This window comes from Melitaea cinxia, chromosome 4 (genome assembly GCF_905220565.1).
Source record: "Melitaea cinxia chromosome 4, ilMelCinx1.1, whole genome shotgun sequence".
NCBI classification, from domain to species: Eukaryota; Metazoa; Arthropoda; class Insecta; order Lepidoptera; family Nymphalidae; genus Melitaea; species Melitaea cinxia.
Genome location: NC_059397.1, coordinates 12,734,974 through 12,762,692, shown reverse-complemented (window position 1 = coordinate 12,762,692; position 27,719 = coordinate 12,734,974). Strand labels below are relative to the sequence as shown.

The following is a 27,719-nucleotide window of genomic DNA, read 5'->3' as shown; positions in this document are numbered from 1 at the left end:
TCGAAGGACTACCGTATTAATATATTTTAAATGTACAGCACAAAATGTTTGATATTGTTTTTTTTTTTTTTTTTTTTTTTTTTTTATGACAAGTAGGCAGGCATTTGACCACTATCTCACCTGATGTTAAGTGACGATGCGGTCGAAGGTGGAGCATGCCTGCCTAATAATAGCCTATTCACTCTGGCCTTGAAGGCACCCAGATTGTATCGTTCGGGAAACACAGACGCGGGCAACGAGTTCCATTCCTTAGCTGTGCGCATCAGAAAAGTAGAGCCAAAGCGTTTTGTGCGCGTAGGTGGCATATCGACGACATAAGGATGGAACGATCGACCGCGCCTAGTGTCCCGATGGCGGAAGGTTGTTGGGGGAATTAGATCGTGTAATTCCTTCGCACACTCACCGAAATATATTTTGTAGAACACCGACAGACGAGCTACCCTACGCCGATGATCGAGACTCTGCAACTTGGTGTCTGTCAGAGTAGGGTCACCTATGAGTCTCTTAGCTCGTTTTTCCACCGAGTCCAAAGTTGCCAGTTGGTATTTGGCGGATCCATCCCAAAGATGGCAGCAATACTCCATACAAGACCGAACTTGTGCTTGGTATAGTTGAAGCAGCTGTTCTGGAGTGAAGTATCGCCTGACCTTAGAGAGAATACCTAGTTTTTTTGCTGCAGTTTTTGCTTTGGACTCGATGTGTTGCCCAAAGTTCAGATTGGACGATAGCTCTACACCGAGGAGCTGTAGGGAGTCGGTAATTTCCACAGAAACATCCCGGAAAGTCGGAGCCAGGTGTAAAGGGCTCCGTTTAGAGGAGAACACACACGCCTGAGTTTTTGTAGCGTTGAACGTGACCAGATTGGCATCGCCCCATTCGGAGACTGCCTGGAGGGCGACGTTCAAGCGGCTGACCATATCCTCTCGACAAGACTGGATAACATCCTTACTAGCCCTCGCACCCGAAAAGTATCTGTCCGTCACTGTGCAGTCGTCAGCGTACCCAAAGGTACCGGGGACGAGCAGATCGTTAATATGCAGCAGGAAGAGGGTAGCGGACAAGACTGATCCCTGAGGAACACCAGCGTCGATAGCCTTTTGGTCCGACGAGTACCCGTCAAGGACAACTTGTATTGAACGTTCGCTCAGGAAGTCAGAAATCCAAGTGCAAAGGCCAGGTGGAATACCATATGAAGGAAGCTTGCTTATAAGGCTCGCGTGCCAAACCCTGTCAAAGGCCTTCGAGATATCGAGAGACACGGCAAGTGCTTCGCCGTGTTTGTCAATGGCCTCACTCCAAATATGTGTGGCATACACTAGAAGGTCCCCAGTCGAACGGTGCTGGCGGAAACCGTACTGCCGGTCGCTGAGGAGATCATTACCTTCCAAGTGGGCCAAGAGTTTGTTGTTTAGTTCACGTTCCATAGTCTTACAGAGTATGGATGTGACCGAGATGGGACGGTAATTGACAGGGTCTGCACGACTACCTTTTTTGGGCACAGGCTGCACGTTGGCAAGCTTCCAAGACTTCGGCACTTTGCCAGTCTTAAGTGACAGGCGGTACAGGCGTGTAAGAGGTGGAGACAACTCAGGGGCACAGGTACGCAGGACTATCGCTGGTATACCATCCGGTCCGCTGGCCTTGTTTACGTCTAGAGTTTGCAGGATTTTAAGGATCTCTTTTTGGCGTATGCGTACTTCTGCCATAATGCAGTCAGCACGAGTTGAGATTGGTGGTGCTTTTCCTGCAACAACCAGACGCGAGTTCTCAGCAAAAAGAGATGCAAACAAATCCGCTTTCTCTTTTGCAGAGTGGGCCAGTGATCCATCAGTCCTCAGCAATGGTGGAAGTGACGGCCGACAAAAGTTAGATTCAACGGCTTTTGCCAGGGACCAAAACGCTTTGCTCCCAGAAGGGTAAGAAGCTAGTTTGGCCCCAATGCGGCTGATATGGTTGAATCTAGTCCTGCGTAACGTCCTTTTACATGCCTTGGCGGCTTGGCTAAAAGTGGTGTTTCTATTTATTTCGCTGACTTTGTGTGCATATTTAATTTTTACCTTGTTCCAGCTTTTTCAGTTGATTTTCTATTAGTTGTTCTTCACGCAGGCGGGTTTTTTTGTTTTTTTTTTTTTAATTATTATTTTTTTATATAAGTACTAGCGGACCCGGCAGACGTTGTCCTTGCCCGGAAAACAGCTACCAAATTTGATAGCTTACATACCGATAGCAGCGCCACCTACCGGGTCCAATTGAGATAAAAACTACCATATCTTCCAAGTTGGACAAAATTACAGATGCTTACAAAATTTGATAAAAATTGATTCAGTAATTTCAGAGCTACATACTGATAGCAGCGTCACCTACCAGGTCCGAATGAGATAAAAACTACCCTATCTCCCAAGTTGAACCAAATTACAAATGCTTAAAAAAATTGATAAAAATTGGTTCAGTAGCTTCGGAGTTACATGTGACATACATTAAAAAAATTCATTGTTAACATCCACCCATCCATCTTTATTGTGCATAAGTTATCCTAAAATCCGCTCATCGATCATTTCTACATCACATATAGGAGATTCGTACCAAATTTGGAGTTGATAGTTTAAAAACGGGAATTTTCCATTGTTAACGCCCCCGCAACAATATAATAGGTAATCTGAAATAGCTAGTTAATACCATTTTTACTGTATGTAAATTAAATTAAAAAACGGTCTACGAATAAGATCAATTTAATCAATAACTTACGTAAAATGCGCCCTAATATATTATTTAACATGAACTTTATTGAATAGCAATAAATGTTCAAATTGACTCTACATTTTAGTTAGAAAAAGTTTGTATGGGAAAAAGAAAAGGGCTTTTTTTAGGGTTTTCACGGAAATTATTCGAAATTTTTCTCGCTGTAAAAACTATCCTTTATACGCTTACTAACACATTTTACGATTCATTTTTATATATAAGATTGTACGCAACAAACTACGAGATTTCTCTTACATTATTATATTTACTCATCTGTGTAGATACTCATGATATTATCTAATATATAAAATTTTCGTGTCGCGGTGTTTGTAGTCAAACTCCACCGAAACGGCTCGACCGATTCTCATGAAATTTTGTGTGCATATTGCGTAGGTCTGAGAATCGAACAACATATATTTTTCATCCCCCTAAATGTAGACCACCCCTAATTTTTTTCTTAATTTTTTTGATAAATTATATATATTTTTTATTTTCTTATGATTTGGCGTTGAAAAATACATATTTAAATTTTTAGATAAATTATATATTTTTTATTTTATTATGATTTGGCGTTGAAAAATACATACAACCGTGCATTTTCACCCTTCTACCACCAACCCCTATTTTTAAATAGCGTTTAGCGGCAAGAACGTTTGCCGAGTCAGCTACTTACAACCAATATAATATTTTATGAGTAACCTATATAATATTTTATGAGACTAACGAGATTTTTGTTTTAATCGGTCCATTAGAAGTCGCTTATTAGCTAACCCGCAGGGTAGCTGCGTGGAGGATTAATGCCCAATATTTCTCGTACATGGAGAAAGACGCCTGTGGCCAGCAGTGGTACGTTACAAGCTGAATCGAAATTAGCACGACAAAGCAAAAACAGGTGTAATAATAAAATATAGATGAAACAACTGAAAAGAAATGTTAAACTTGTGATATGATATAATTTCGAAAAATTCACATTTAAAACACTTAAACAATAATCTGTATAAAAACAAATTGCTACTGCGCTAGCGATCGCAGTTTCGATCCCCGTACTTATTAACTCGTAATAACACTGAAAACTTCCTTATTTATTAAGCAGCTGACCCTAGATACAATTTTTTTTGTACGTATTTCTTTTCTCTTTTTCTTTTTTCCTCCATTTTTTATGGACCTATTGTGTCCTTGTTGGCACATACCATGGAATGATAGAATATAAAATAAGCTTATATATCAATATACCATCATCTACGAGCCCTGTCTTCATTTGTCCCAGTTCTGTACATCTAATCCTCTATTCCTAACTTTGGGGGGGAACCTGGTGACTTATATAGTACAGGTATTTTATACCTTTTTTGAGCACCAGCGTATTATTATTATTATTTAAGATTTTAGATTAAAATGGTTACTTCTATTACTAAAACTATTTAAAAACGGGATATTTACCATTTTATTAACTGCGAATGTCTTGTTCACGAGACTATGAGAGACTCGTGAACAAGACATTTATCGAGCTCCGCAAAATGAAAATAAAAAACACGGGAAATATCCCGTTTTTGAATAGTTTTAGTAACTATTATTATTATTATTATACGAGTACATATATTACACATGTTAATATAGGCCATTTAGATGTTTGTCGTAGTCTAGACGTTTGTGGATGCGTTGTATTTCCGGACCCCTGATACAAGATTCTTATCCTTTCTGGGTCGTTTGTGTTAAACACTTACTTAAGAGATAATCTGAAATTAGCGTTATAAATAAAATTTTCAATTTTTTAGAATCCAGTCCCGCTAATTAGTAAAAAAGCTTTGAGCGATAAATTGCACGGAACGTCTGTGAACAAACTTGGAAGACACGTTATAACAGTACCAGTTAAACAAGTACGTTCAATTCAAAACAACTTCTAAATTTATCTGTTTTCATTTTGTTCTATGAAAAATAAAATATATTTAATTATTTATTTTATACTAGCTGGCGCAGACTGCGGCCTATTTTGTGAATTGTTAAACGCTTCACGCGTTGTTCGGAAGTTGAAATATTCGTTACGTTTTTTAAAACTTTTGATTTTTACGCGCAATTTCGTTAATATTTTTTCTATATGAACCTTTTACAGTGTGTTAGAAAACCTTAAAGAAAAATTTGTCCAAATTGGTTAAAGTGCCCTCGAGTTTTGCCTTTAATTAACACATTAACCGATTCAGCTTTGTTTGTATCGATGGATTCCTTTTAATTTTTTACTATCTTGTACAATATGCAAATTCAAATTATTCCTGATGTAAAAATGCGTCACTACATGGGTCATAACGTTACATTTTTTTTTTAATTTTATATTTAAAGATTTGTGGTATTAACGGGAGTAAATACCACAATTCTTAACTGCGACCCTCGATTAAAAACTGTATTATCTTCCGAGCTATCTGGTACCTATGTATAATGTTTTATAAACCTATTTTGTCTCAATATTGCTGCTTTCTAATTTTAATAGTAATTAGCATGTAAGTATTAGCCGTATAATATGTAATTCAATTTCACAGAAATTTTTATCTAGAACAACGAATGATCGCACAATGGTAAACTTGCCTGATCAGGTTGGAATAAAATTATTAAATCTATCTAAACATTGTAAAATTACGTCACCATAATATTTTAAAGTAGCAACTTATTAGATTAATTTCCTTATATCACATACATTAAAATAAAAAAGGATTTTATGAACTCAAAATAGTATAAATTAGTTTCCAATTTGTTTCTCCATTTGTCTATATTTTAGTGTTATTTGTGTTCAAATTTATATAAAACTAATGGATTTTATTAATTCTATTTAGGAAACAATAAAAAAATGTGAAGATTTGGAATTAATACACGACTTTTCGGATGCGGGTCGGTTATGTAATGATTTAGACGATCTACTTTTGGATTTAAACGATGAAGGTAAAATTATTTCGCTTCAAACTTTATTGCACCATTCTTGACACTTAAGGATCGAAGTTGCATAAATTATAGTCCAATGAGTTTTTTATTAGCTACTAGCTGACCCGGCGAACTTCGTATCGCCTAACACAAACTTTATCGTATGGTATTAAAGTTCAAATTGACTTTTAAGTATAGAAAAGTGTTGTTTTTAGACTTTTTCAGGAAATTTAAATTTTTTTTTTTAGAATTTTTCTCTCCGTAAGAACCATCCTCGTACTTCAAGGAATATTTTAAAAAAAGAATTAGCGAAATCGGTCCAACCGTTCTCGAGTTTTGCGCTTAGCAACACATTCAGGGACTCATTTTTATATTATAGATGATTTAAATGTACTTTGTGGCTACGGTACAAAAGAATATAGCCACCCCCTCTCTTCCCGTGGGTGTCGCAAGAGGCGACTAAGGGATAACTCAGTTCCGCTACCACCTTGGAACTTAAAAAGCCGCCAGGTAGCGGGATAACCATCCAACTGCTGGCTTTGAAATACACAGGCCGAAGACGGCCAGCAGCGTTTTCGGTGCGACAAACCCACCACTGCGGTCACCAACCCGCCTGCTCAGCGTGGTGACTATGGGCAAAACACATGAGTTCACGCCATTTTTGGCGTAAACTTGTGGAGGCCTATGTCCAGCAGTGGACTGCGATAGGCTGTAATAATGATGATGATGATTTAAATTAATATTAATTGTAGTAAGGATGAGGGACTTTGCTTTTACAAATGATATAAACACACAATAGGTAAATTATTTTAGATTTAGTAAAAATTCAAGTTTATTAATTATTGTTCGTATGTTTATTATCTTTAAGAATCTATTACTTCAAAAAGTAATACCGTATTACATCTCAGAAAGGTGTGGCAGGAGAAAATAACACAATTTGAAGGAATGAAAAATGAGCTGAATGATCGACAGGTAATTATTATTACTATGCAATTGACCTTCAATTGGCCACTTAAAATAAATACAGATAAATACTGTTTTACTTGTTGAAAAAAAATATATTAAACTAACAATTCATGTCGATGAGAATATTTGTATTGTTAATATATAATTATGCATATTGACGTATGTGCATACATACAAACACAGAACATCTAAGTCAATAACGGTCAGTGACAAGTTTAAGACCTAGTTGGCGAAAATTGATTTTAAATTTTTCAATTGGTCTTTAAAATTAATATTGTTTTTCTACGATGAAGTTTAAAGATCCAGGAAACTTACATATTTCCAAAAGAAATGAGAAAATATTTTCCTATTTGACAACATGCTATGACTCAACTCGCTTGACTCGATTAACCCAGATTGTAGAGTCAAACAACACTGTTTCGTAAAAACTCAGTATATAAAAGTAAACGATGCTACTAAGGACACTATCCACGGAAAACCCGTTTTTTTCACGTCTCTAAGCACGCTAAAACTTAAGAAAAGAGTTCATGAACTAAACGATTTATGGTCTTGTCCGTGACTGCAAGAACTTAAAGACACGACAAATCTTAATCCTGACTAGCCCGTTGGCGCAGTTTGTAGTGACCCTCCTTTCTGCTCCGAGGGTTGTGGATTCGATTCCCACCATGACTCTGGGTGTAATATAAATATTTATTTATATACGTATCATATATAAGTATGTTTATCGAAAAAAAAATATGTAGCTATACCAGTCGGCTGTTACCTATAACACAAGCTTTAAGTTACTTTAGGTACAGACGTCCGTAGGTATGTGTATTGTGTAGATATTTGTTTATTTATTATTTATCATTCTTACATTTAAAAGTTATTATAATTTACCACAGCAGGAGATTGAACACTTCAAAAGAAAAAAATATAACGGCATACCAAAACTACTTAAAATTCTGCGAATCAAAATCTTGAATTGAGTTCTGATAATTAATATTTAACTGAACTCTTCCGAATTTTCTGATATTCTTACTTTTAACTGTTTGCGTTAATGTCGAAATATAAAAAAGTACTTGGATTAAATTTTATTGTACACGCACACTTATTGTAAGGTTAATGGTAATAATTGTTCTATCATTTTTTTTTCGTAAAAATAATAAATGTAAACTTATATTTTTCTAGTTATAAGTTTATGAGTTATATAATAATCTTTGCTACAGAATGCTATAATGGAAGTATATGCGTCATTACGAAGCACAAAGCAAAAGTTAACGGCATTGGGTCAAAGTGAAAATTTGCCATCCACCGATGACTTGCATATCATGAATGTAGCCAATATGACCCCCAGTCAGCTGCTTCAGCTCTGCGCTGAAACGAAATATCAAAAATATGGTAAGCTTTTCCGTACATCAGTGTAAACACGAGAAGGAATAACAAAACTGTAACTTCAAGTTTCCGAATTCGTCTTCTTTCTGCGTTATGGACTTATGGTATTCGCATATGTAACAAAATCCCACAAAAATTTTTGCAAATGTATCGACATAAATTTAAAGTCATCATCATCAACATCATCATAACAGCCTATACAGTCCACTGCTGGACATAGACCTCCACAAGTTTACGCCAAAAATAACTTGAACTCATGTGTTTTGCCCATAGTCACCACGCTGGGCAGGCGGGTTGGTGACCGCGGGGTTGGCTTTGTCGCACCGAAGACGCTGCTGCCCGTCTTCGGCCTGTGTATTTCAAAGCCAGCAGTTGGATGGTTATCCCGCCACCGGTCGGCTTTTTAAGTTCCAAGGTGGTAGTGGAACTGTGTTATCCCTTAGTCGCCTCTTACGACACCCACGGGAAGAGAGGGGCTGGCTATATTCTTTAGTACCGTAGGCACACAGTACAAATTTAAAGTGTTTATTAAAAATATATTAATAGATAAAGCGTATTACTCGGTGCAGGATTACATAGTTGATAAAGATGTGTGGACTTAGTGACGCTGTATTTCATGCAAGATATTACTAATTTTATACTAAAACGCAGTTTATATGTTATGTTCAAAAGAGTAACTGCGGAAATGCCTGCCGATTATTCTCTGCAGAATCTACATTCTGAATCGGTAGTAAATAAAAAATTTAATTTATTAAATGACGATTCAGAGGTGCTTTTGAAGCCTATTTGAACAAAGTTATTTTTAATTTTTATAAAAATAAAAAAGGAACATCACAGTGACATTCTTATAACACACTTACTCTAGTGATACTACATTTTAAGTAACAATAAACTATTTTTAGTTTTCTTTTCGTCGCAGATATTCAATCCACTAAAAACGCTATGACCATCGACATGAAAAAGTTGAGCGATATGCCTTCTAAGTTGATAGTTACATGTAAACAAGCGTTAGAATCTAGGAAAGAGTTTATAGAATGGTTTGAAAATTTGAAGAATCAAGAAAAAGTATGTGTACTGATTTAAATTTTATACATATATATGGATTGTACATGGTTTTGAATGTCTTAATGACAACATTAAATTTACATATTTTATCTCGGTCTTATGGTTTTGGTCCTATTGTATTTTATTATAATTACATTTACAGTATTGGTATTCGTAAAAAAAAAATATAGTAATATTAAAGCTAGAAAGTACACGTACAAATTTGAAATTATTTTTTTAAATTTTGAATTTTATTTTAGGGTTGTTCAAAAAGCATTCTTTCGAAAAAAATCAATGAATTTAACGCGGAAAACGACATGTTAAGTAGTTCTTTGAAAAACAAAGAAACTGAGTTTCTCAAGGAATTTAGTGACTTCATAAGGTTTTATAATTTATGTATAATTAATACACTCGTATTTTTTCTATTGTTATTTATATTGTGTATGATTTTACTATTCACAGAACAAGCTGGAATCAGACAATAGCTTTTCAGCTTCGTAACGAAGATTTGACGAATGAATTATCGAAATTAGATGCGTTGAATACGGAACTTAAGAAGCAAATAAATAATTTTGAAAACCACAAGTCATATACTAGTAAAGTAAAGGTTGAGGTAATTGAGAAAAAATACATACATATAGAGCATGTGTACCGGTTGCTAATAAAGCTATCTGACATATACGCTTACCTACACTACGCTTCAGCCTGTAATATCCCACTGCTATATGGCAGACAATATGACGATACCCAACGAAGAGTATAATATATGTCTAAACTAAAAGTTTTCTATATATTATTCCCTTTAATCAAATCTTGATGTGTCAAATAAAATTTCTACTAAAATTATTTCTATTGCGAATATTAATTATAAAAATTACATGAGATAAAACAGGCTTTAAGGAGCTGTAATGTTATCAAAATTTCTGAGTCAATTATTATTAAATTCAACTACTGAACCAATTAAACGATTATTTACTTTTACATTGCTATATTAATTAGAAGTTTCATAAATCTTAAATACCAAGTAGCAACTACACATTGCTAGAACAGTAGAATGCAACAATATAGATGAAACTGCGAAGTAAAAGTAATGTACTATGTCTTCGAAATCTTATCATCGTCTTTGAATAATGAGTTGGATTTTGATAGGGACTTGAAAAAGAGTTGAAAGAAGAAAAGATGAAGAGGATGGCCATGAAAGACAGACTGACACGCACTGAAGGACAGATAAGAATAAATGAGGAACGAGCCAATCTTCTCGAGTCTGCTCTCAATGAAGCGCGAGCTCAGACTCGTGTTCTAGAACGAACGAAACAACAACTACTGGAAAAGGTGAACATTTAAATATTTAGTGACAACATTCTTAAGTGGATCTGCTTGGGACATGTTTCTGAATATAGAAAATATGGATAAGTCGTTATCCTACATTGACGAAATCAACAATGAACATACTATATTTTTATTTTAATAAACAAAACCAATTAATTGTATCAATATTTTTGTCACATAGAATCAACAATTACAACAAGAGTTAAGTGCTGAATTAAATAAAGTAAACGATAGTTTAAAAAAGAACACAATGCAATTGGAAGAGATTGCTCTCGCCAAAGAAACATTACAAGCAGAGTAAGTTTTATTAGTAGATTTTTGTAATAAAAAAGTTTGTACTATCAAACCTAATAATGTTCATTAGCAAGTTATTAATATTATATACATTTTTTTTTTTGTATTAGAAAAGAAGATTTGAGAAGTAAACTTGAAGAGTTGTCAAATCATTATAACACATCCATCAATAATATGAAACAGGAATTGAACAAAAAGACTGCAAATTTGATTGACACCGAAAAAAGATATAACGAAGAAAAAGAACGCAATAACCAATTGAAGACAACGATAGAATCTCAATCTACTCATTTAGATGATTTAAACTTACGTTGTATGGAAACAGTAAAAAAGTTACAAGAAAAAGAATTTGAATTGGGTGACATTTATCATTCCTTTTTTATTTGTTTAAAATGCTTTTGATTACTGTACTTAAATAAAAGTAATATATATTAATAACTAGCTGAACCGGCGAACTTCGTATCGCCTAACAGTGACTTTTAAGTATTATCACAAATCTTTTGTATGGGAGTATAGAAAAGTGTTGTTTTTAGACTTTTTGAGAAAATTTTAATTTTTTTTTTTATAATTTTTCTCTCCGTAAGAACCATCCTCGTACTTCAAGGAATATTTTAAAAAAAGAATTAGCGAAATCGGTCCAACCGTTCTCGAGTTTTGCGCTTAGCAACACATTCAGCGACTCATTTTTATATTATAGATGATTTAATAGGATTATAATAGGTACGAGTAAAATCTTTGTTTCCGTAAAGCAGAGAACAATTAAAATAATAATTATATAACAAGAAGTAATAAAATTGTAATATGGTTTTAACTCCGCCGCGTTGGCGCAGCGGTCACAGCCATGAATTGTACCTGTTGCGCTGGCGGTTGTGGGTTCGATCCCCGCACATGACAAACATTTGTATTGGCCATACAGGTGTTTGCCGTGGTCTGGGTGTTTGTACAGTCCTAGTGGATGTCCCCACCGTGCCTCGGAGAGCACGTTAAGCCGTCGGTCCGGTTGTTATCATGTACACCTGATAGCGATCGTTAGTCATAGTAGGGAATATATCTGCCAACCCGCAGTGGAGCAGCGTGGTGGATTAAGCACTGATCATTCTCCTACATGGGGAAAGAGGCCTATGCCCGACAGTGGGATATTACAGGCTGAAGCGTTTGGTTTTAAATAATATATTGAGGTAGGACACAGCACTATATCCCGCACAAAATCTGGAGCACTCGCAAAAGCTGTATAAAAAACATATACATTTTTTTTTTCTTTTTAAGTAATATAAATATACTTAGCATAAAATATAGGGAGGTGAGTTAGTCTTGGAAAAATCTAAAGTGGTTCCATAATTTATTTCTTTTTTTCATTGATATTATACTTTTTCTAATTAAAAAAAAAGAACTTAAGAGATGGACTTAAGAGTACCTACGTTAAAAATGATTTTTTTTAGATAAGCTGGTAAATTATAAAAGTGAATTAGAACACATCAAACAGGAAATAAATGAAAAAAATGCTGAAATTGAAAAATACAAGAAATGTATTCTTGAAAGTGCAGATGCGTTTCAGGAATTAGAGGTAGTGTAAATGATATATAGTTACAGTAATAAATAACTTAGTAAAAGACTTCAAATATCATATTTTTCAGAAACAAATGCAGAATGCAAATGAACAAGAAACAAAATTAAGAAATGATATTAAGGACAAAACGGAATGTATAAAAGAACTTGAAAAGAAACAGCATTTTTTACTTCAACAGTCGCAAGAAAAGTACGTTTAAAACTTTCCGATATAGTTTTAAAAAAAAGAAAACTGCAATAATTAACTAATCTAATTTTAATTTTACAGTGAATCTAAAATGGAAATGTACGAGGAACAACTGCTGACATTAAAAAGTCATATAACTAAGTTAAAGGAACATTTTGGTGAATTTGAAAAACTAAATGACCTCAACGAACAGGTGAAATAGTCGTGGAATTAATGTTTGAGCCCATCATTACGTATTTCTTTTATCTACTAAAACTTAAATCTATTAAAACTTTTAGATAAAACAACAAAATTCTATATTGAACAACACGAGACGCAGAAATAGTGAACTACTACGAGAAGTAGAAGAGAAAAAAGAAACTTTAAAACAACTAACCGATACTATTGATGAACAAGAAAAGACTTTTAAAGAAAAACAGGTAGAGCAAAAAAATATCGTGAAACTTCATGAACAAATTGATGAAAAGAATGCCGAAATTGAAACGCTTGTTCATAATATAGAATCCCAAAAATTACGCATAGAGCAATTAGAAAAAATACTTCTTAATCTGGAAGATGAAAATCGTAAAGCCTACATTCAGCAACAACGAGATCAAAGTAAAATCCATGCACTTGAAAAGCGAATTATTTATTACGAGAATTGTAACATTCATAAAAATAAAAACATACCCTCTGACGATCTCGATTGCATCATTAAAATTCTTGAGGAGGAATTGGAAACCCAAGATGAATTACAAATAATAAACAAGAGTCATAACTATTACAATACCTGTCCTAATGAAAATATAGGGGATTGCCATAATAGTAACTTTAAAGCCAAGCAACCATGTTTTCAATTGGAAAACGATAACACAACAACTAAAATAATAGCAGGAAATTTTAAAAACAACATATCTAATTACCATAAAAAATATAAAATTGAAAATCTTGGACGAAAACAAGCCGTTACAAAAATAGACACACAAAAATGGAAACTGAATATAACTGGCAAAAGCTCTTTTCCTTCGGTATCACATATTGATAATGAAAGGTTTTGTAAAGATGAATATCAGATCCATCTGCCTGATGAAAAATTAAGAAATATACAATATTTTGCAGTAAATCAAGCTCATGATCAGAAAAAAGACAAAATGTTTAAATTCGCTAGCCATCAATTGTTATAATATTTTAATGTTTTTTTCCGTGTATACGCTTAGAAGTAATTGTTTTTAATTTTTGTTTATTTTTATTTTTACATAAAACTACTTGTAACTTATGTTGTATTAAATAAAAGATTTTGTCTTTTCAATTTTTGTTTTTCTTTATTTTTATTATCAATTCGTGTAACATTATCTAGTCAAATAATAGCTCGAATCTGAAAAAATGAAACAAAAAGTTAATTGATTCGCAGAAAAAAACACGTTCAAGATTATGAGAAATTTTGATTGAAAAATTGAAATCATTAAATTTAAAAAAATAAATCTTATATAATAACTAGCTGACCCCACAAACGTTGTTTTGCCATATATGCTATGAACCCTCTTAGCCCCCCCCCCCCCTCCAATAGCTTAGGGGTATGAAAAATAGATGTTGGCCGATTCTCAGACCTACCCGATACGCACACAAAATTTCATGAAAATTGGTCCAGCCGTTTCGGAGGAGTATTGTACTTAACATTGTGACACGAAAATTTTATATATAAGACTAGCTGACCCCGCAAACATTGTTTTGCCATATATGTTATTAAGCCCACCTTATTCCCCCCCCCCCCTGTAACTTAGGAGTATGAAAAATAGATGTTGGCCGATTCTCAGACTTATCCGATATGCACACAAAATTTCATAAAAATCGGTCCAGCCGTTTCGGAGGAGTATGTTAACTAACATTGTGACACGTGAATTTTATATTATATAAGATAACTGAAAATACCAAACTTGAATTTGGCCCAACTTTTTCAGATGAAACAGCGTGTCGAGTGCGAAGTATTTCCCTCTCCAGCATAGCTCTGCGGCGCTCGAGTTGTGTCCTCACCCTGCCTTCTTTTTCTAGTTGAAGACTTTGCGCGAGCACTGCACTTTCCAACCGAATAACACGAGCTCGCTCCGCTCGGAGCGCGGACCACGTGTCTGCTGCAGAGGCGCATACTGATGATAGAGATCTGGAAAACTATAAAATTATATTCATTTTTAAATTGAAATACTTCCATTTTTAGACGATCGCTCTGGTGTAATGGTGCGTGTGCCGTGTCGGTGGCACCTAAACACTTACGGTCGCGGGTTCGATTCCCGCTTGGAGTGGATATTTGCGTTTGTACAAATGTTTATTTCCGGTCTGGTTGTATGTCCTTGTAGGTCTCCCCACCGTGCCTCGGAGAACATATCAAGCTCTGATCCTTCTCCTACATGGGGAAAGTGGCCTATGCCCAGCAGTGGGATATTACAGGCTGAAGCATAGCATTTGTTAGAAACAAGCTAACCCGATAGACATTGTCATTGTCATGCGAACTGTAACTGTTTCGTATACAATTGAAATAATTGGTAAATTTTCTGAAACTTCCTAATTATATAATTTCAGAACAATTTACTTAATTTTTAATCCTGCATAAAAAAATTTAGCCGACTTCCAAAAAAGGAGGAGGTTCTCAATTCGATTGTATTTTTTCTTATGTGTGTTACTTCAAAACTTTTGACTGGGTGGACCGATTTCGACAAACTTTTTTTAAATCGAAAGGTAGTGTGTCGTTTGGTCCCATTTAAATTTATTTGAGATCTAACAACTGCTTTTCGAGCTATATCTAATAATGCGTTTTTACTTGACTATTTTTTCGTCGACCTACGATGTATTATACCGCATAACTTTTTACTGGGTATACCGATTTTAATGATTTTTAATTGAATCGAAAGCTGATGTTTATCATGTGGTCACATTTAAATTTCATCGAGATTTGATAAAAACTTTTTGGTACGTGGCGAAGATAAGTTAGAAGAAGATTGTTATAATTTGTTTAATACCTCAAGGTGAATAGTGTCATCAATAGATGAAGGTTCGGTTTTTCCGTCAAGATGTGCGGCAAGCTCCCGTCGCACGCGAGTCATACGCGCAAAGAGATCTGCGGCGCGTTCGTGGCGCTCCAACATGAGCGCGCGAGACGCGGCTGCCGATACTAAAGCTGATCGCTCCCGGGTCAAAGTCTCTACTTGCATATGCATCTCCAATAACTGTTACATCGTAAAATGATAGAACGTAATATAATAAACTCTTAATTTTTTACACTTTTTATCCTGTCGTTGAAAACTGTTTATACTTAAACTACAAAACAAGTTTGATAAAAAGTGTTTACTTGGGTCTGTAAATCCTGATGTGGTATTTCTTTGGCATAACAATCATAATTTCTTAGCCTCATAACTTCTAAACGTAATGATGCTAGTTGGTTTTCGTATTCAGTCATACCTTGCTCCCTATAATTTTAAAGTAATAATTTAATTGAGTCAAATAAATATACGGTATATAATTTATCAATAATATTTATACATTATTTTTTCATTTTCCCGTTGTTCTTCAATGACTTGTTGTAACTTCATTATTTTTTGCTCTCTAACTACTAGCTCAGTTGCTAATTTGTCCCCTTTGTCGGCACCTTCTTCTTGCTTTAAAGATAAAAAATTCTAATTAATACGATCAATATTACTAGACAACAACAAATTAAAATTAAATAAATCTATTCTCACAGCAATCTTTGATAGTGACTTTAAAAAACTGTCTTTATCAGCACGACTCTGGCGGAGTTCTTCTTCGGTGCGAGACAGAGCAACACGGGTAACTTGTAACTCTTTCCAAATTTCAGTTTCTCGGTCAGATGGTTCACTCTCTATAACATAAATATGTGTTAATAAAAATGTGTTCTTATCAAATATTAATTTAATTAAAAAATAATGTTAAATGAAATTATGATTGCTTAGTTTTTAAAGTGTACCTTTTATAGGCACGTATTCGAGGCAACGCCTGCGCTCCATATCGACTAATCGTAAAGAACGTTCACGTAGACCTTGCAACTGGTCTTCTAAATCTTTAATGCGTGCTTCTAACTCCACAACTCTTTCTTCAGCAGCTTTTTTGTTCTTTTCCTATGGTATATATTTTAAAAGTAATGTAAACGTATATAAAAATATAATTGTATAGTTGCATGTAAGCAAATAAATTCGTAAGTTAAAGTACATAAGTAATCACTAACATATCATATGCTGAAATCTTCGCCGAAACACGCTGCATCTTATGGTATAAGTATTATTCCGATCGGTTCAGTAGTTTTCGCAATATAACCAAACAAAAAAACCAGCTCTACATTTATTAGTATAGATATCGTTATTAGTGTAGATATAGATTTAATATAAGTAAATTTTAAAATAATAATATATAATAATTTTCAAATTATTCTTCAAGTTAAGAGAATCTCAAAACATATTATATCGACTCATTAGAAAAAAAACTAGTTTTTAATCAAATGAATTATACAGTATTGACCGTACGTGATGGACACACATCATACAAAACTATTGCCCGATACAAACTTATTATACGTAATAAATAGTATAGTAAGCTATTATCGGTAATACTTCAGACATCTTAATGTCACCTGTTCTGCTACCTTCGCCTGCAGCATCTCGGCGCGAGCCCTCTCTTCTGCCTCACGCATCTCCGCTTCACGCTCTGCTGTCTCTGCTTGCTCCCGTAACTCTTTTACTCTAATAATGAAGTATAATACGTGATTAATTGTATTTTTTTTTATTCATTTTCATTCAACAATTGCTTCATTAAAAAAACATTAAATATTGACCTCAACTCTAGTGCATCACGTTGACGCGACAAAGCCTCGATTGTCATTTCTCCAGTCTTCGAAACTTCTAGTAACTTCTTTGAACGTGCATCGTAATTTGACTCTCGATGACGGTACTAAAGTAACAAAGGTATTAATATATAACAAAGGTATTAATGTATATTTAAATTTTACATTTATATTCTTCTTATAAAGAGAAAAATGTTATAAGCATACGAATATATAACAATAAATACGAACACACTTTAAATTGTTATTATCATCATCATTACAGCCTATACAGTCCACTGCTGGACATAGGCCTCCACAAGTTTACGCCAAAAATAAAGTGAACTCATGTGTTTTGCCCATAGTCACCACGCTGGGCAGGCGGGTTGGTGACCGCAGTACTGGCTTTGTTGCACCGAGGACGCTGCTGCCCGTCTTCGGCCTGTGTATTTCAAAGCCAGCGGTTGGATGGTTATCCCACCATCGGTCGGCTTCTTAAGTTCCAAGATGGTTGTGGAACCTTGTTATCCCTTAGTCGCCTCTTACGACACCCACGGGAAGAGAGGGGGTGGCTAAATTCTTTAGTGCCGTAGCCACACAGCACAATTGTTATTATCATGATACTGGCAAAAGATTATTTTATATTATAAAGTACAAATACGATCATCAATATTGATGACTAACACTTATAATCTTAATGCGCATAATACGAAATAACAGATTACAAACTAGTACATAAACATTTTTATTTCGATTAACTAACAAGTTGCTCCAAGTCCTTATGTTTGCGACGAGCCGTTTCTAGCTCGACTTTCATCTCTTTGAGTTGTCTCTCCAGTGTCACAATTTTGGCTCGCGCCACTCGCAGCATGCTCTCCGCAGCGGTCACTACTTCCTTCAAAGACTCCCGCGCAGCTCGTTCTTTGGCTAATTCGTTGCACACGTTCTAAGCAAAAAGGAAAATGAGGACATCATTGAAACGTTTACCCTAAGCTTAATGTCTGTTTTAGATGTTTATGTCCTATTACGACAAAATTTCTTGTCAAATCAGTTTCGCTCAACTAGGAATCGCTAAAATTAGTAAACGATATTTATGTGCATCTACAAAATAAATAAGCCTAAAGGCATTATTAAACCTGATAGCCATTATTATCATTGGTTTCGACTTCCTTATTTTCATCAGCTCCTTTCTTATTCATTTCATCAACTTTGTGTTGAAGTAGTGCATTTTCTTTTTGTATACGTTCAATTTTTTTTACTATAGATTCTCTATCTATCCACGGTATCCTAAAAACAAAATGAAATAATACAGTACAAAAATAAAAAGTAAGTTATAGAATTTTTTTTTTCTTAATTTAATAATCATTAAAAGAAATCGTCAACAAAAAAAATCTGCTATAAAAAGCACACACTTGGCAAGATCGATGGAATAGTTTATTTTGGCCTTTAAATTTTCTGCGGTCCCAGCTACCATTCGGTGCAGCTGTTCCGTTTCATTGTCGAATTCGAGGTTTTTCGCCTTCCATTCCAAGTTCTATATATATTAAAAATACCAATGTAGATAAATATACTAATTATAGTCTTATAATTGTACCGTGATATTTAAATATTACTAAAAATTATATGAACATCATTAAATTATTATTATTTTTTTTAAATTATTTCGATAAAATTTTATGTTATGTTAGGATTTGGTATAAGAGTTTATAAATACTATGTTTCAAAAAAAAACTTACAGTAAGGTAGGTACCGCGGTCGTTTCGGTGTTTATAGCGTAAGAGACTTAAAAGTTCAATGCGACGAGCCATTATTTCAGCTCCCATACCAAGGACCTCCTCGGGAATTGGATTAAGTTGCGCCTGCAGCTGTTGTAAGACTTGCGGACCTAATTTTTGTTTTAATTAAATATTAAATTGAACAATTCAAATTATTGCATCATAACTGCATATATTCACAAAAATATTATTATAAAAATGACACTTTCTTTTGGCAATGATTGAGATGTTTAACTTCATTTTAATAGAAGTATTTGGTGTAATAATATTTTAGCACTTCTTGAGTGACAAAAAAATATATGATTCATTGCTGAAAACTAATCTACCCATCCAACCACCAGCCTTTAAAAGTCCACTGCTGGAAATAAGCTTCAACCTGTAACATCCCATTGCTGGGCGTAGGCATCTTTCGCCATGTAAGAGAAGGATCCAGAGCTTAATCCACCACGCTGCTCTAACGCGTCGTCGTAGGATGTTTGTTTGTGTTTTTTTTGGTGTAGAAATCACGCGTTCAACGAATAAATAAATACACAAGATATCTCAATATAGCCTTTCACCTCCTTATTATATTTCACAATGGTTTCCCGAACCCACCCCTTTTCGAACCTCACATGATTAATGGAACGAACCCTGGTTCAAATTTTATCATACTTTTATAAAAGTCCTTCCAGCTACTGTATAATTCACTCTACAATAAACTCAAAATAAGATTAGTATATCATCAGAGCAAGCTTATGCATGCTTGGGGTAATAATGGTTTATAAGTATTTTTAAAAAAGGTTTCGATATATTTCAATTATTGTGTTATTGATAGCAAGTTTATTAAAGTGGTTATTATCAATAAGATAAAATGTAATACCGAAAATGCCGCTTATCTCCGAGTTCACTGGCATTTCGAGGTCGTCTCTCACTAGAAGCAGCAGGTCGTGTGCTGCCCAGCCTTTTACTGATAGAATACGAATATCACCCAAATCGTCATCCACTATTCCTGCTCTTGATTCTAGGTCTTTAAGAGCCGCGTAATGTTCTAGCAAGGAATTCTGTGAGAATGTACGAGTATATAATAATTTTAATATGTAGGATCATACATAACTTAAGATAGATTATAGACGCTTAAAACACGGCAAACATCTGTTTAGCTAAAATAAATGTTAGCAATCTGCGGGAATCGAACCCGTAACCCCAGTGCAACAGCTACAAACCAGTGCTGTGATCGATGCGCCAACGAGTCGTCAGTTTCAACAAAAACAAATCAATAAACTTACTTGTTGAACAATCAAGTTCTTTTTCATTTTAATAAATTCTCGTTTTTTAGTGGCTAACGCCCTCATCGTTTTCGTGAGTATACAATGAGGCATTACTAGATCTTTTTCTGTAAAGTATTTAGAAATAAATAAAGTTTTTAACTTTAAAAAATTCATGCTCTATTTTATTTTTACCTGGAACTTGAAACTTGTCCTGAAATTGTTTTGCATTATGTATATTTTCAGGTGCTGACACAGTCTGTTGCGCATATTCAAAATGTTCATATGACTTCTTTTGCATTTGCTGTTTAAATATATATATATATTTTTTTTATTTTCTTTAAAATCATTATAAATAATGTGGAAATTTTAACTTACATTTGAAGGTGATAAACTTTGACATCGTCGATTTTTTGGCACCATCTTACAGCGAGAAGGGTCCTTTGATTAAAAACAGTAATTACTTTCCTCGTGCTTATATTTCCGAATATTAAAAATGCCATACAAAATACAAACGTACAAAATGTAAAAAGAACAATAAGAGTTTGAAACAAGTTCTCAGAAAAAATTCCTTACTTAAATCATTCCTGATGCTTGGATTTATTTGGACACTCGAACATCGGCTCCGCCGTTTATTATATTCTGAGAAGTAACTTATATAAGGCACAGAGTTGTAAATAAAAATTCAAGCGCCAAGAACTTGTAATAAACATTTATTAATTAAATTTATAAGAATAATAGATAAATAATAATTAAGGTTATGCAAAATAATCTCCTTTCCTGTAATTTGTTCCAGTAATTTGTGTAATTAAGTGTTCAAAAGGTATTAAATAAGTACTTATATGTAAATAATGTAAATACTTAATAATAATACATAAACGTCAATCTGTCGCATATATACAGAGGTGTCAAATATTCGCATATTAAATAATGAAGATAAATTAATGCTTCTGTTTCTATTAAATGAGACGTGATCGAAATGAGAAATAATTAATAAAGCTTAATTGAAAAAGAAAATCGTAAAAAAGAAGCAACCGACTAACGGCCGTTTTACGTCGGTCGGACTAATCAAACAAAATACACCATAATTAACATATTTCTTCCTATTACGAATAGAAGAACAACAGAGTCTTAACGATAGAATGTTGTTATTACTCTTTGGATATGAAAAAATCTGAGCAAATACCCAAATTTAATAATATATAATTACACGCAGTAATATATATATAAAAATGTCATGTAGGCGATAAACTTCGAAACTACTGAACCAATTTTTATCACATTATGTAAGAATCTGTAATTTGGTCCAACTTAGGAGATAGAGTAGTTTTTAATATGTACGATTTTATTTTTGTGTTACCCACACATTAGGAATTCTAAACATTTTTGAATATCATATAAAAAGGTTCGCTTAAACCGCAAAATAAAAATCATCATATCAAAAGTTTCGCTCGAGCGGGTACATCGTTCCATAGCTTAATTGGCTAGAGCGCCGACACGGTCAGTCGGAGACGCGGATTCGAATCCCGCTGGAGCCGTCAATTTTTGATATGATATTCAAAAATGTTTAGAATTCCTAATGTGTGGGTAACACAAAAATAAAATCGTACATATTAAAAATAGCATGGTGTCGTCTCTTGTCAAAGATTTTCATTGTATTAAGAAACTTTGAATAGTTACGGGTCTCTGTAAAGAACTCACTATAGACGGCGCCACGGTTCGCTTAAACGGAAAAATAAAAATCATCATATCAAAAGTTTCGCTCGAGCGGGTACATCGTTCCATAGCTTAATTGGCTAGAGCGCCGACACGGTCAGTCGGAGACGCGGGTTCGAATCCCGCTGGAGCGGTCAATTTTTGATATGATATTCAAAAGTTTAGAATTCCTAATGTGTGGGTAACACAAAAATAAAATCGTACATATTAAAAATAGCATGGTGTCGTCTCTTGTCAAAGATTTTCATTGTAATATGAAACTTTGAATAGTTACGGGTCTCTGTAAAGAACTCACTATAGACGGCGCCACGGTTCGCTTAAACCGAAAAATAAAAATCATCATATCAAAAGTTTCGCTCGAGCGGGTACATCGTTCCATAGCTTAATTGGCTAGAGCGCCGACACGGTCAGTCGGAGACGCGGGTTCGAATCCCGCTGGAGCGGTCAATTTTTGATATGATATTCAAAAATGTTTAGAGTAGTTTTTATCTCAATTGGACCCGGTAGGTGGCGCTGCTATCGTTATGTAAGCAATCAAATTTGGTAGCTGTTTTCTGGGCAAAACAACGCCTGCCGGGTAGTTATAGATAAATTTAATATGTGTTAGAAATGTTTATTTCTTACGCGTGGTCTTGGAGTAACAGGGCTAGACGAATGAGCTCTTTTGTAGAGAGGGGGTCGCATTAACCGCTTTCTTTTGGAATTGTCATCATCTACCATTAAAATGATTAATTAAAGTAACAAATTATTATTATACTGTAATTGTAAAAATAAGTTGCTTATTTAGAAAACCTGATTTATAATTTTTTTCAAAAAATCGTGTTGATATATACCTAATAGGCAATTTAAATATTATCTTTTAAAAAGAGCTCAATGTTCATATCATAAAGAAGAAAAATGTCTGTATATAATTATTATTTTACTTAACAGAAGTTAATAACTCTAAAAAGTAATTCAATACAGAGATAGTCTTAAACAATCGCGCCAACTTTTTTACAAATGTATGTTAATAAATTTATCTTCTTCATCTGATATTTATTACACAAGCTGATGATATCAGTAAAGTTAATCCGAATTGAAATGATAAGAACGATCACAAATAATACTAACTACCAAGGTAAAGCTGATCAAGGTCATAATGACAAACGTTATATTAAATAGATGACCTTTTTTACAATGAAGCAACTTCTTTATCGCGGGATTATTCCTGTGTTAATACAGATAGCCACACAAGGCCTTATTTTACGATTAAATATTGGATAAAATTACCAAATACATTAATTATTTTTTATGGTGTGTGCCTAAAACAATTTTCAAGATATTCTACGCGATGAATTGCGATCCCCGTGAAATAGATCCAATAGATCATGGTTATTATTTCATTACGCAGCGTGAAGTTTTATAGCCTACAGCCTATCTTAATAAACGGGCTGTTTACGCTATGTGTCTCATTAAATCATAATTAAGCTAATAATAAGTACTTAAACTTTTTAAAAATAATTTATAATATACATCTTTTGAAAAAACGTACCCGGATTTGTATTACACATCGTTTTCATCATATTTTTTTATTATTTTATTATTTTCAGCGTAAAACTAGAAATTTGACAGTTGGTAACAGATTTGACTTTGTTTTGACAAATCTAATACTCTTGATATATTCTTCACCAACGAATAGTTTACATGTAATTTATAGAATTTAATCAGCATATTATTTATTTTAAATATATTAAATAAACTGCCATCATGATTAAAATTAAAATGTTGTATAATAATCACATTAGACTACCCGTGCTGTTTCACTTGGAATTAGCTAACGAGAGGTATATGGCTACAACGCTTCAGCCTGTAATATCCCGCTGCTGGGCATAGGTCTCTTTCCCCATGTAGGAGGAGCTTAATTCATCACGATGCTCCAATGTGAGTTGGCGGATATATTCCCTACTATTAGTAAGGGAAGCTATCAGGTATACATGATAACAACCGAGACCGACATGCTCTCCGAGGCACGGTGGGGAGACCCACAAGAACTGTACAAACACCGTGACCACGGCAAACATCTGCATAGCCAATACAAATGCCAATACAAATTTTTTGGCGCGAACTTGTGGAGGCCTATGTCCAGCAGTGGACTGCGATAGGCTGAAGTGATACAAATAAATAAAATTGGAGTGTCTGTTTGTAATATTAAAATAACCGCCTTTTACTGAATGCATATGGATGTATTCACCAAAACAACATTTTTTACAATTTTTGTCTCTCTGTCTGTCTGTCTGTTTGTTCCGGCTAAACTCTGAAACGGCTGGAGTGATTTTGACAGGATTTTCACTGGCCGATAGCTGATGTAATAAAGGGTAACTTAGGCTACTATTATTTTAGAAATTTATTTAATTTATAACTCTGCCGCCGCGTCATGACGCCGCGTTGGCGCAGAGGTCACAGCCATGGATTATACCTGTTGCGCTGGCGGTTGCCGGTTCGATCCCCGCACATGACAAACATTTGTATTGGCCATACAGGTGTTTTCCGTGGTCTGGGTGTTTGTGCAGTCCTAGTGGGTCTCCCCACCGTGCCTCGGAGAGCACGTTAAGCCGTCGGTCCCGGTTGTTATCATGTACACCTGATAGCGATCGTTACTCATGGTAGGGAATATATCCACCAACCCGCATTGGAGCAGCGTGGTGGATTAAGCTCTGATCCTTCTCCTACATGGAGAAAGAGACTTATGCCCAGTAGTGGGATATTACAGGCTGAAGCGATATAACTCTGCGAAATGAACAATAACTTTATTTGTTAAATTACACGTGCACGAAGTCGCGGGCACAGCTAGTAGATATATCGACTTCCTACTTTATTTGCGACAAAATTAACAAAAATGCTATAAAAGTGTTATCGTGAACTAGGAAATTTTATTTTAAGGTTGGTCAAGTACATACTGATAACTTGCAAAAAAACGTAAATAATGTTCTTAACTAACAAGGTCACACAATGAGTTTTGTTATCTCAAAATTATATGTAAAATTAGGAGGTACTCATATCATATCGTAAATCAATATGCAATAATTCTAGATCATTATTCAATATTCTGAAATTATTAATACATAACAACTTTCTGGTGATAACAGGCTTATAAAAACCAACAAAAGGTCCATTTAAAAAAAAATCAAAATTTGTTATGATAATGTCTTTTCCGACATTTTGTATCAAAATAAAAATCGCTCTATTGTCTTAAATTTAAGGATATACTTATTATGTAACAGACATAGTGATCTTTTGTTGCCCTATTATCTCATATTACACACCATAGTTGATCATTTAGTCGAAACGACTCAAAGTTAAACTAAAGCCAAAGTATAGAAAACACTAATTTAAAGTTTAAGAAAGATACTAAGTCTTTCGCGAAAGTTATTAGTGATGATAGATAATGTAATACAAGGATAACAAAATCACTATTCTTTTATTCTTCAGTACCGTAAATTGTTCGACTTTTTCGAACAGATATTTGTCACTTACAAAAAAAGTAACTCAAAATATTTATTCATACATCTATTGTTACCGCATGTGTACGGAATACATAACTAGGTAAATGGGACTACATTACACTACATTATTTATCTTAAACATACGATAGGCAATAATTGCATTTAAACAATGTGATTACGATTCAATATCGAATCTTATCTTTGACCTAAATTTAATTGTTCTAAATAAATATTTGTAATGGGCTACCGTTGAATAAGTTATTTATGTTATTAAGAAGAAATTTAATGCAGGTGTTCTCTTAATCATTTTGCACGGTAGGTATAGATTTTATTGCTTTTCCCGTCTCATTGATATTATTGATTAAGTATTTTTACTCAATAAAAAAATATCATCACTTAAAGATTCCCACTTTATAATCATTTTTTCATTACAGTTTGCTATTAAATATCAAAAATTAAGCCCTACAAAATGATCTCTAGCCACCTACCTACCTACAGGATTCATCTTTAAATGAACATATATAACTTTAATATATGTTAAGATAATACATAAATAAAGTAGAAATCACAAGGACAAATAAGTCTTGCAAAAACTCAAACTAAAGAATCGAAAGAATATCTAGTAAAATTTTACTAAATACAGTATTTAACGGTCATTCGTGTGTTTCAAATACCTAAACTTTTCAGAAAGCAACATAGGCAAAGCATAAATTGCTATGTACATTTTTTGAACTCTATCACATAGACATAATTCCACCAAACAACTTAATGTTTTAGATATGATACTGAAAATAGAAAGCAATAATTAGGGTAAAGAAAGTAAAAAAGTTTAAAGAATAAAAACAAATTTAGAAAACTTTCCGTGCAAATTGGGTATTGATAAAAAATATTTTTTTTATATATCAGAAATCTTATTTAATACAATTTTATAAGAAATAACTATCAAACTATTGTACTTATTCTTATATTGTGATTGCAACAATAATATAGTTTCGCTTCACTGCTGTTGAAAAGGTATCGCAATTTAATCTTTGTAATATTAAAAAGAGAGTAACCATTATTTATTACTTTTCCTGATTCGATCAACTTTAATGCTTAATATATTTTATCAATTGTAATCCCACCAAAACCATTTTCATGTAAAATGTTGTCAAGACGAGATCATATGACTCGCACTGTCAAAAAGTTATCAGATCTCATGTAGAGCTAAGCTTCTAACTCTACACGCCCTAACTCTACAAGCTCTACATCTTAGTCAAAATATGTGGCTTGGCCGTTTCGTTACTACCGGCTGCCGATGCTGTAGATAACGACTTTCCTGTCTCGTTTATATATATATATGTAATATTAAAATAACCGCTTTTTACTAAATGCATATTCATATATACACGCTACATATACCAAAATAACATTTTTTACAATTTTTTTCTGTATGTCTGCCTGTCTGTTTGTCTGTGTGTTCCGGCTAATCTCTGAAACGGCTGGACCGATTTAGATAGGACTTTCACTGGCAGATAGCTGATGTAATAAGAAGTAACTTAGGCTACTTTTATATTATAGATTTATTTATTTTGTAACTCTGCGATCTGAACAATATTTCTTTTTAAATTCCACGCGGATGAAGTAAAGCACCGCTAGTCTTAAATAAGCTTTTAAAAAGCTGAATTTCCACAAAGTATTTTCCGTAAATACTACCTATAACGTTAATGCTAGACTAACGTGTCTTTCCAAAGTAAAGATGTAGAGATACAAAATAACGAATCTTCAACGAATTAGTTTTCACTCAAATTTATTTTTCTCCTCATCGCAAAAGTAGAGAAGATATTTTGAGCGACCGCCGCTGCGGAAATAACGGCGTTCGGCCGTGACCCGAAAGCGTTATACATTTTCTAACGAACCAGGATCAAACAGAACGTATTAATATTTTTATATATCAAATAGATAGCCCGCAATGAAAATTAAGGAATTTATTACAATATTATTCATGAAATATACATCTTAAAACATACCATATATAATATCTTTAAATTGACTGAAGCTCTATCTTTATTTCTGTTTTCTAACGAAAATAAATACTGCATAATATATACATTCGTCTACCCGCACGGTTACACCCATATTCATTCTTATAGTTCTGCTATAATAATATCGTTGTAAAATAGTTTATTACACTAAGAACGTTATGATACTTTTTTTTAATGACTTTTTAGTGAAAAATATATATTTTCTTAATTTGATCATAGAATCCCAAGATTATCTTGAGAATAAGTACTTACTGTTTTAAAAATTAGAATCGAA

At 33.9% G+C, this 27,719-nt stretch overlaps 2 protein-coding genes and 1 long non-coding RNA gene across 3 annotated transcripts; 2 read left to right on the top strand and 1 right to left on the bottom strand.

Annotated features, from left to right (window-relative positions):
• Positions 1–10,281: 10,281 nt before the first annotated feature.
• LOC123670295 lies at positions 10,282–10,884 on the top strand. Its single transcript, XR_006745893.1, has 3 exons — positions 10,282–10,359; positions 10,538–10,653; positions 10,761–10,884. It is a non-coding gene; the product is annotated as an uncharacterized LOC123670295 (long non-coding RNA).
• Positions 10,885–12,494: 1,610 nt separating this feature from the next.
• Positions 12,495–13,566, top strand: LOC123670407 (synaptonemal complex protein 1-like). The gene is made up of 3 exons (XM_045603904.1): positions 12,495–12,596; positions 12,682–13,000; positions 13,502–13,566. Exons 1-3 carry the CDS (start codon positions 12,495–12,497, stop codon positions 13,564–13,566), a joined length of 486 nt encoding a protein of 161 aa, XP_045459860.1.
• Positions 13,567–13,684: 118 nt separating this feature from the next.
• Positions 13,685–22,678, bottom strand: LOC123670406 (myosin-14-like). Its single transcript, XM_045603903.1, has 17 exons — positions 22,564–22,678; positions 20,419–20,527; positions 20,245–20,351; positions 19,839–20,019; positions 18,941–19,089; positions 18,617–18,738; positions 18,341–18,491; positions 17,968–18,150; positions 17,217–17,332; positions 17,016–17,124; positions 16,356–16,506; positions 16,111–16,250; positions 15,914–16,029; positions 15,723–15,840; positions 15,394–15,600; positions 14,317–14,548; positions 13,685–13,757 (listed from the first exon to the last, which is right to left on the bottom strand). Exons 1-17 carry the CDS (start codon positions 22,657–22,659, stop codon positions 13,732–13,734), a joined length of 2,313 nt encoding a protein of 770 aa, XP_045459859.1. The 5' UTR covers positions 22,660–22,678; the 3' UTR covers positions 13,685–13,731.
• Positions 22,679–27,719: the final 5,041 nt, after the last annotated feature.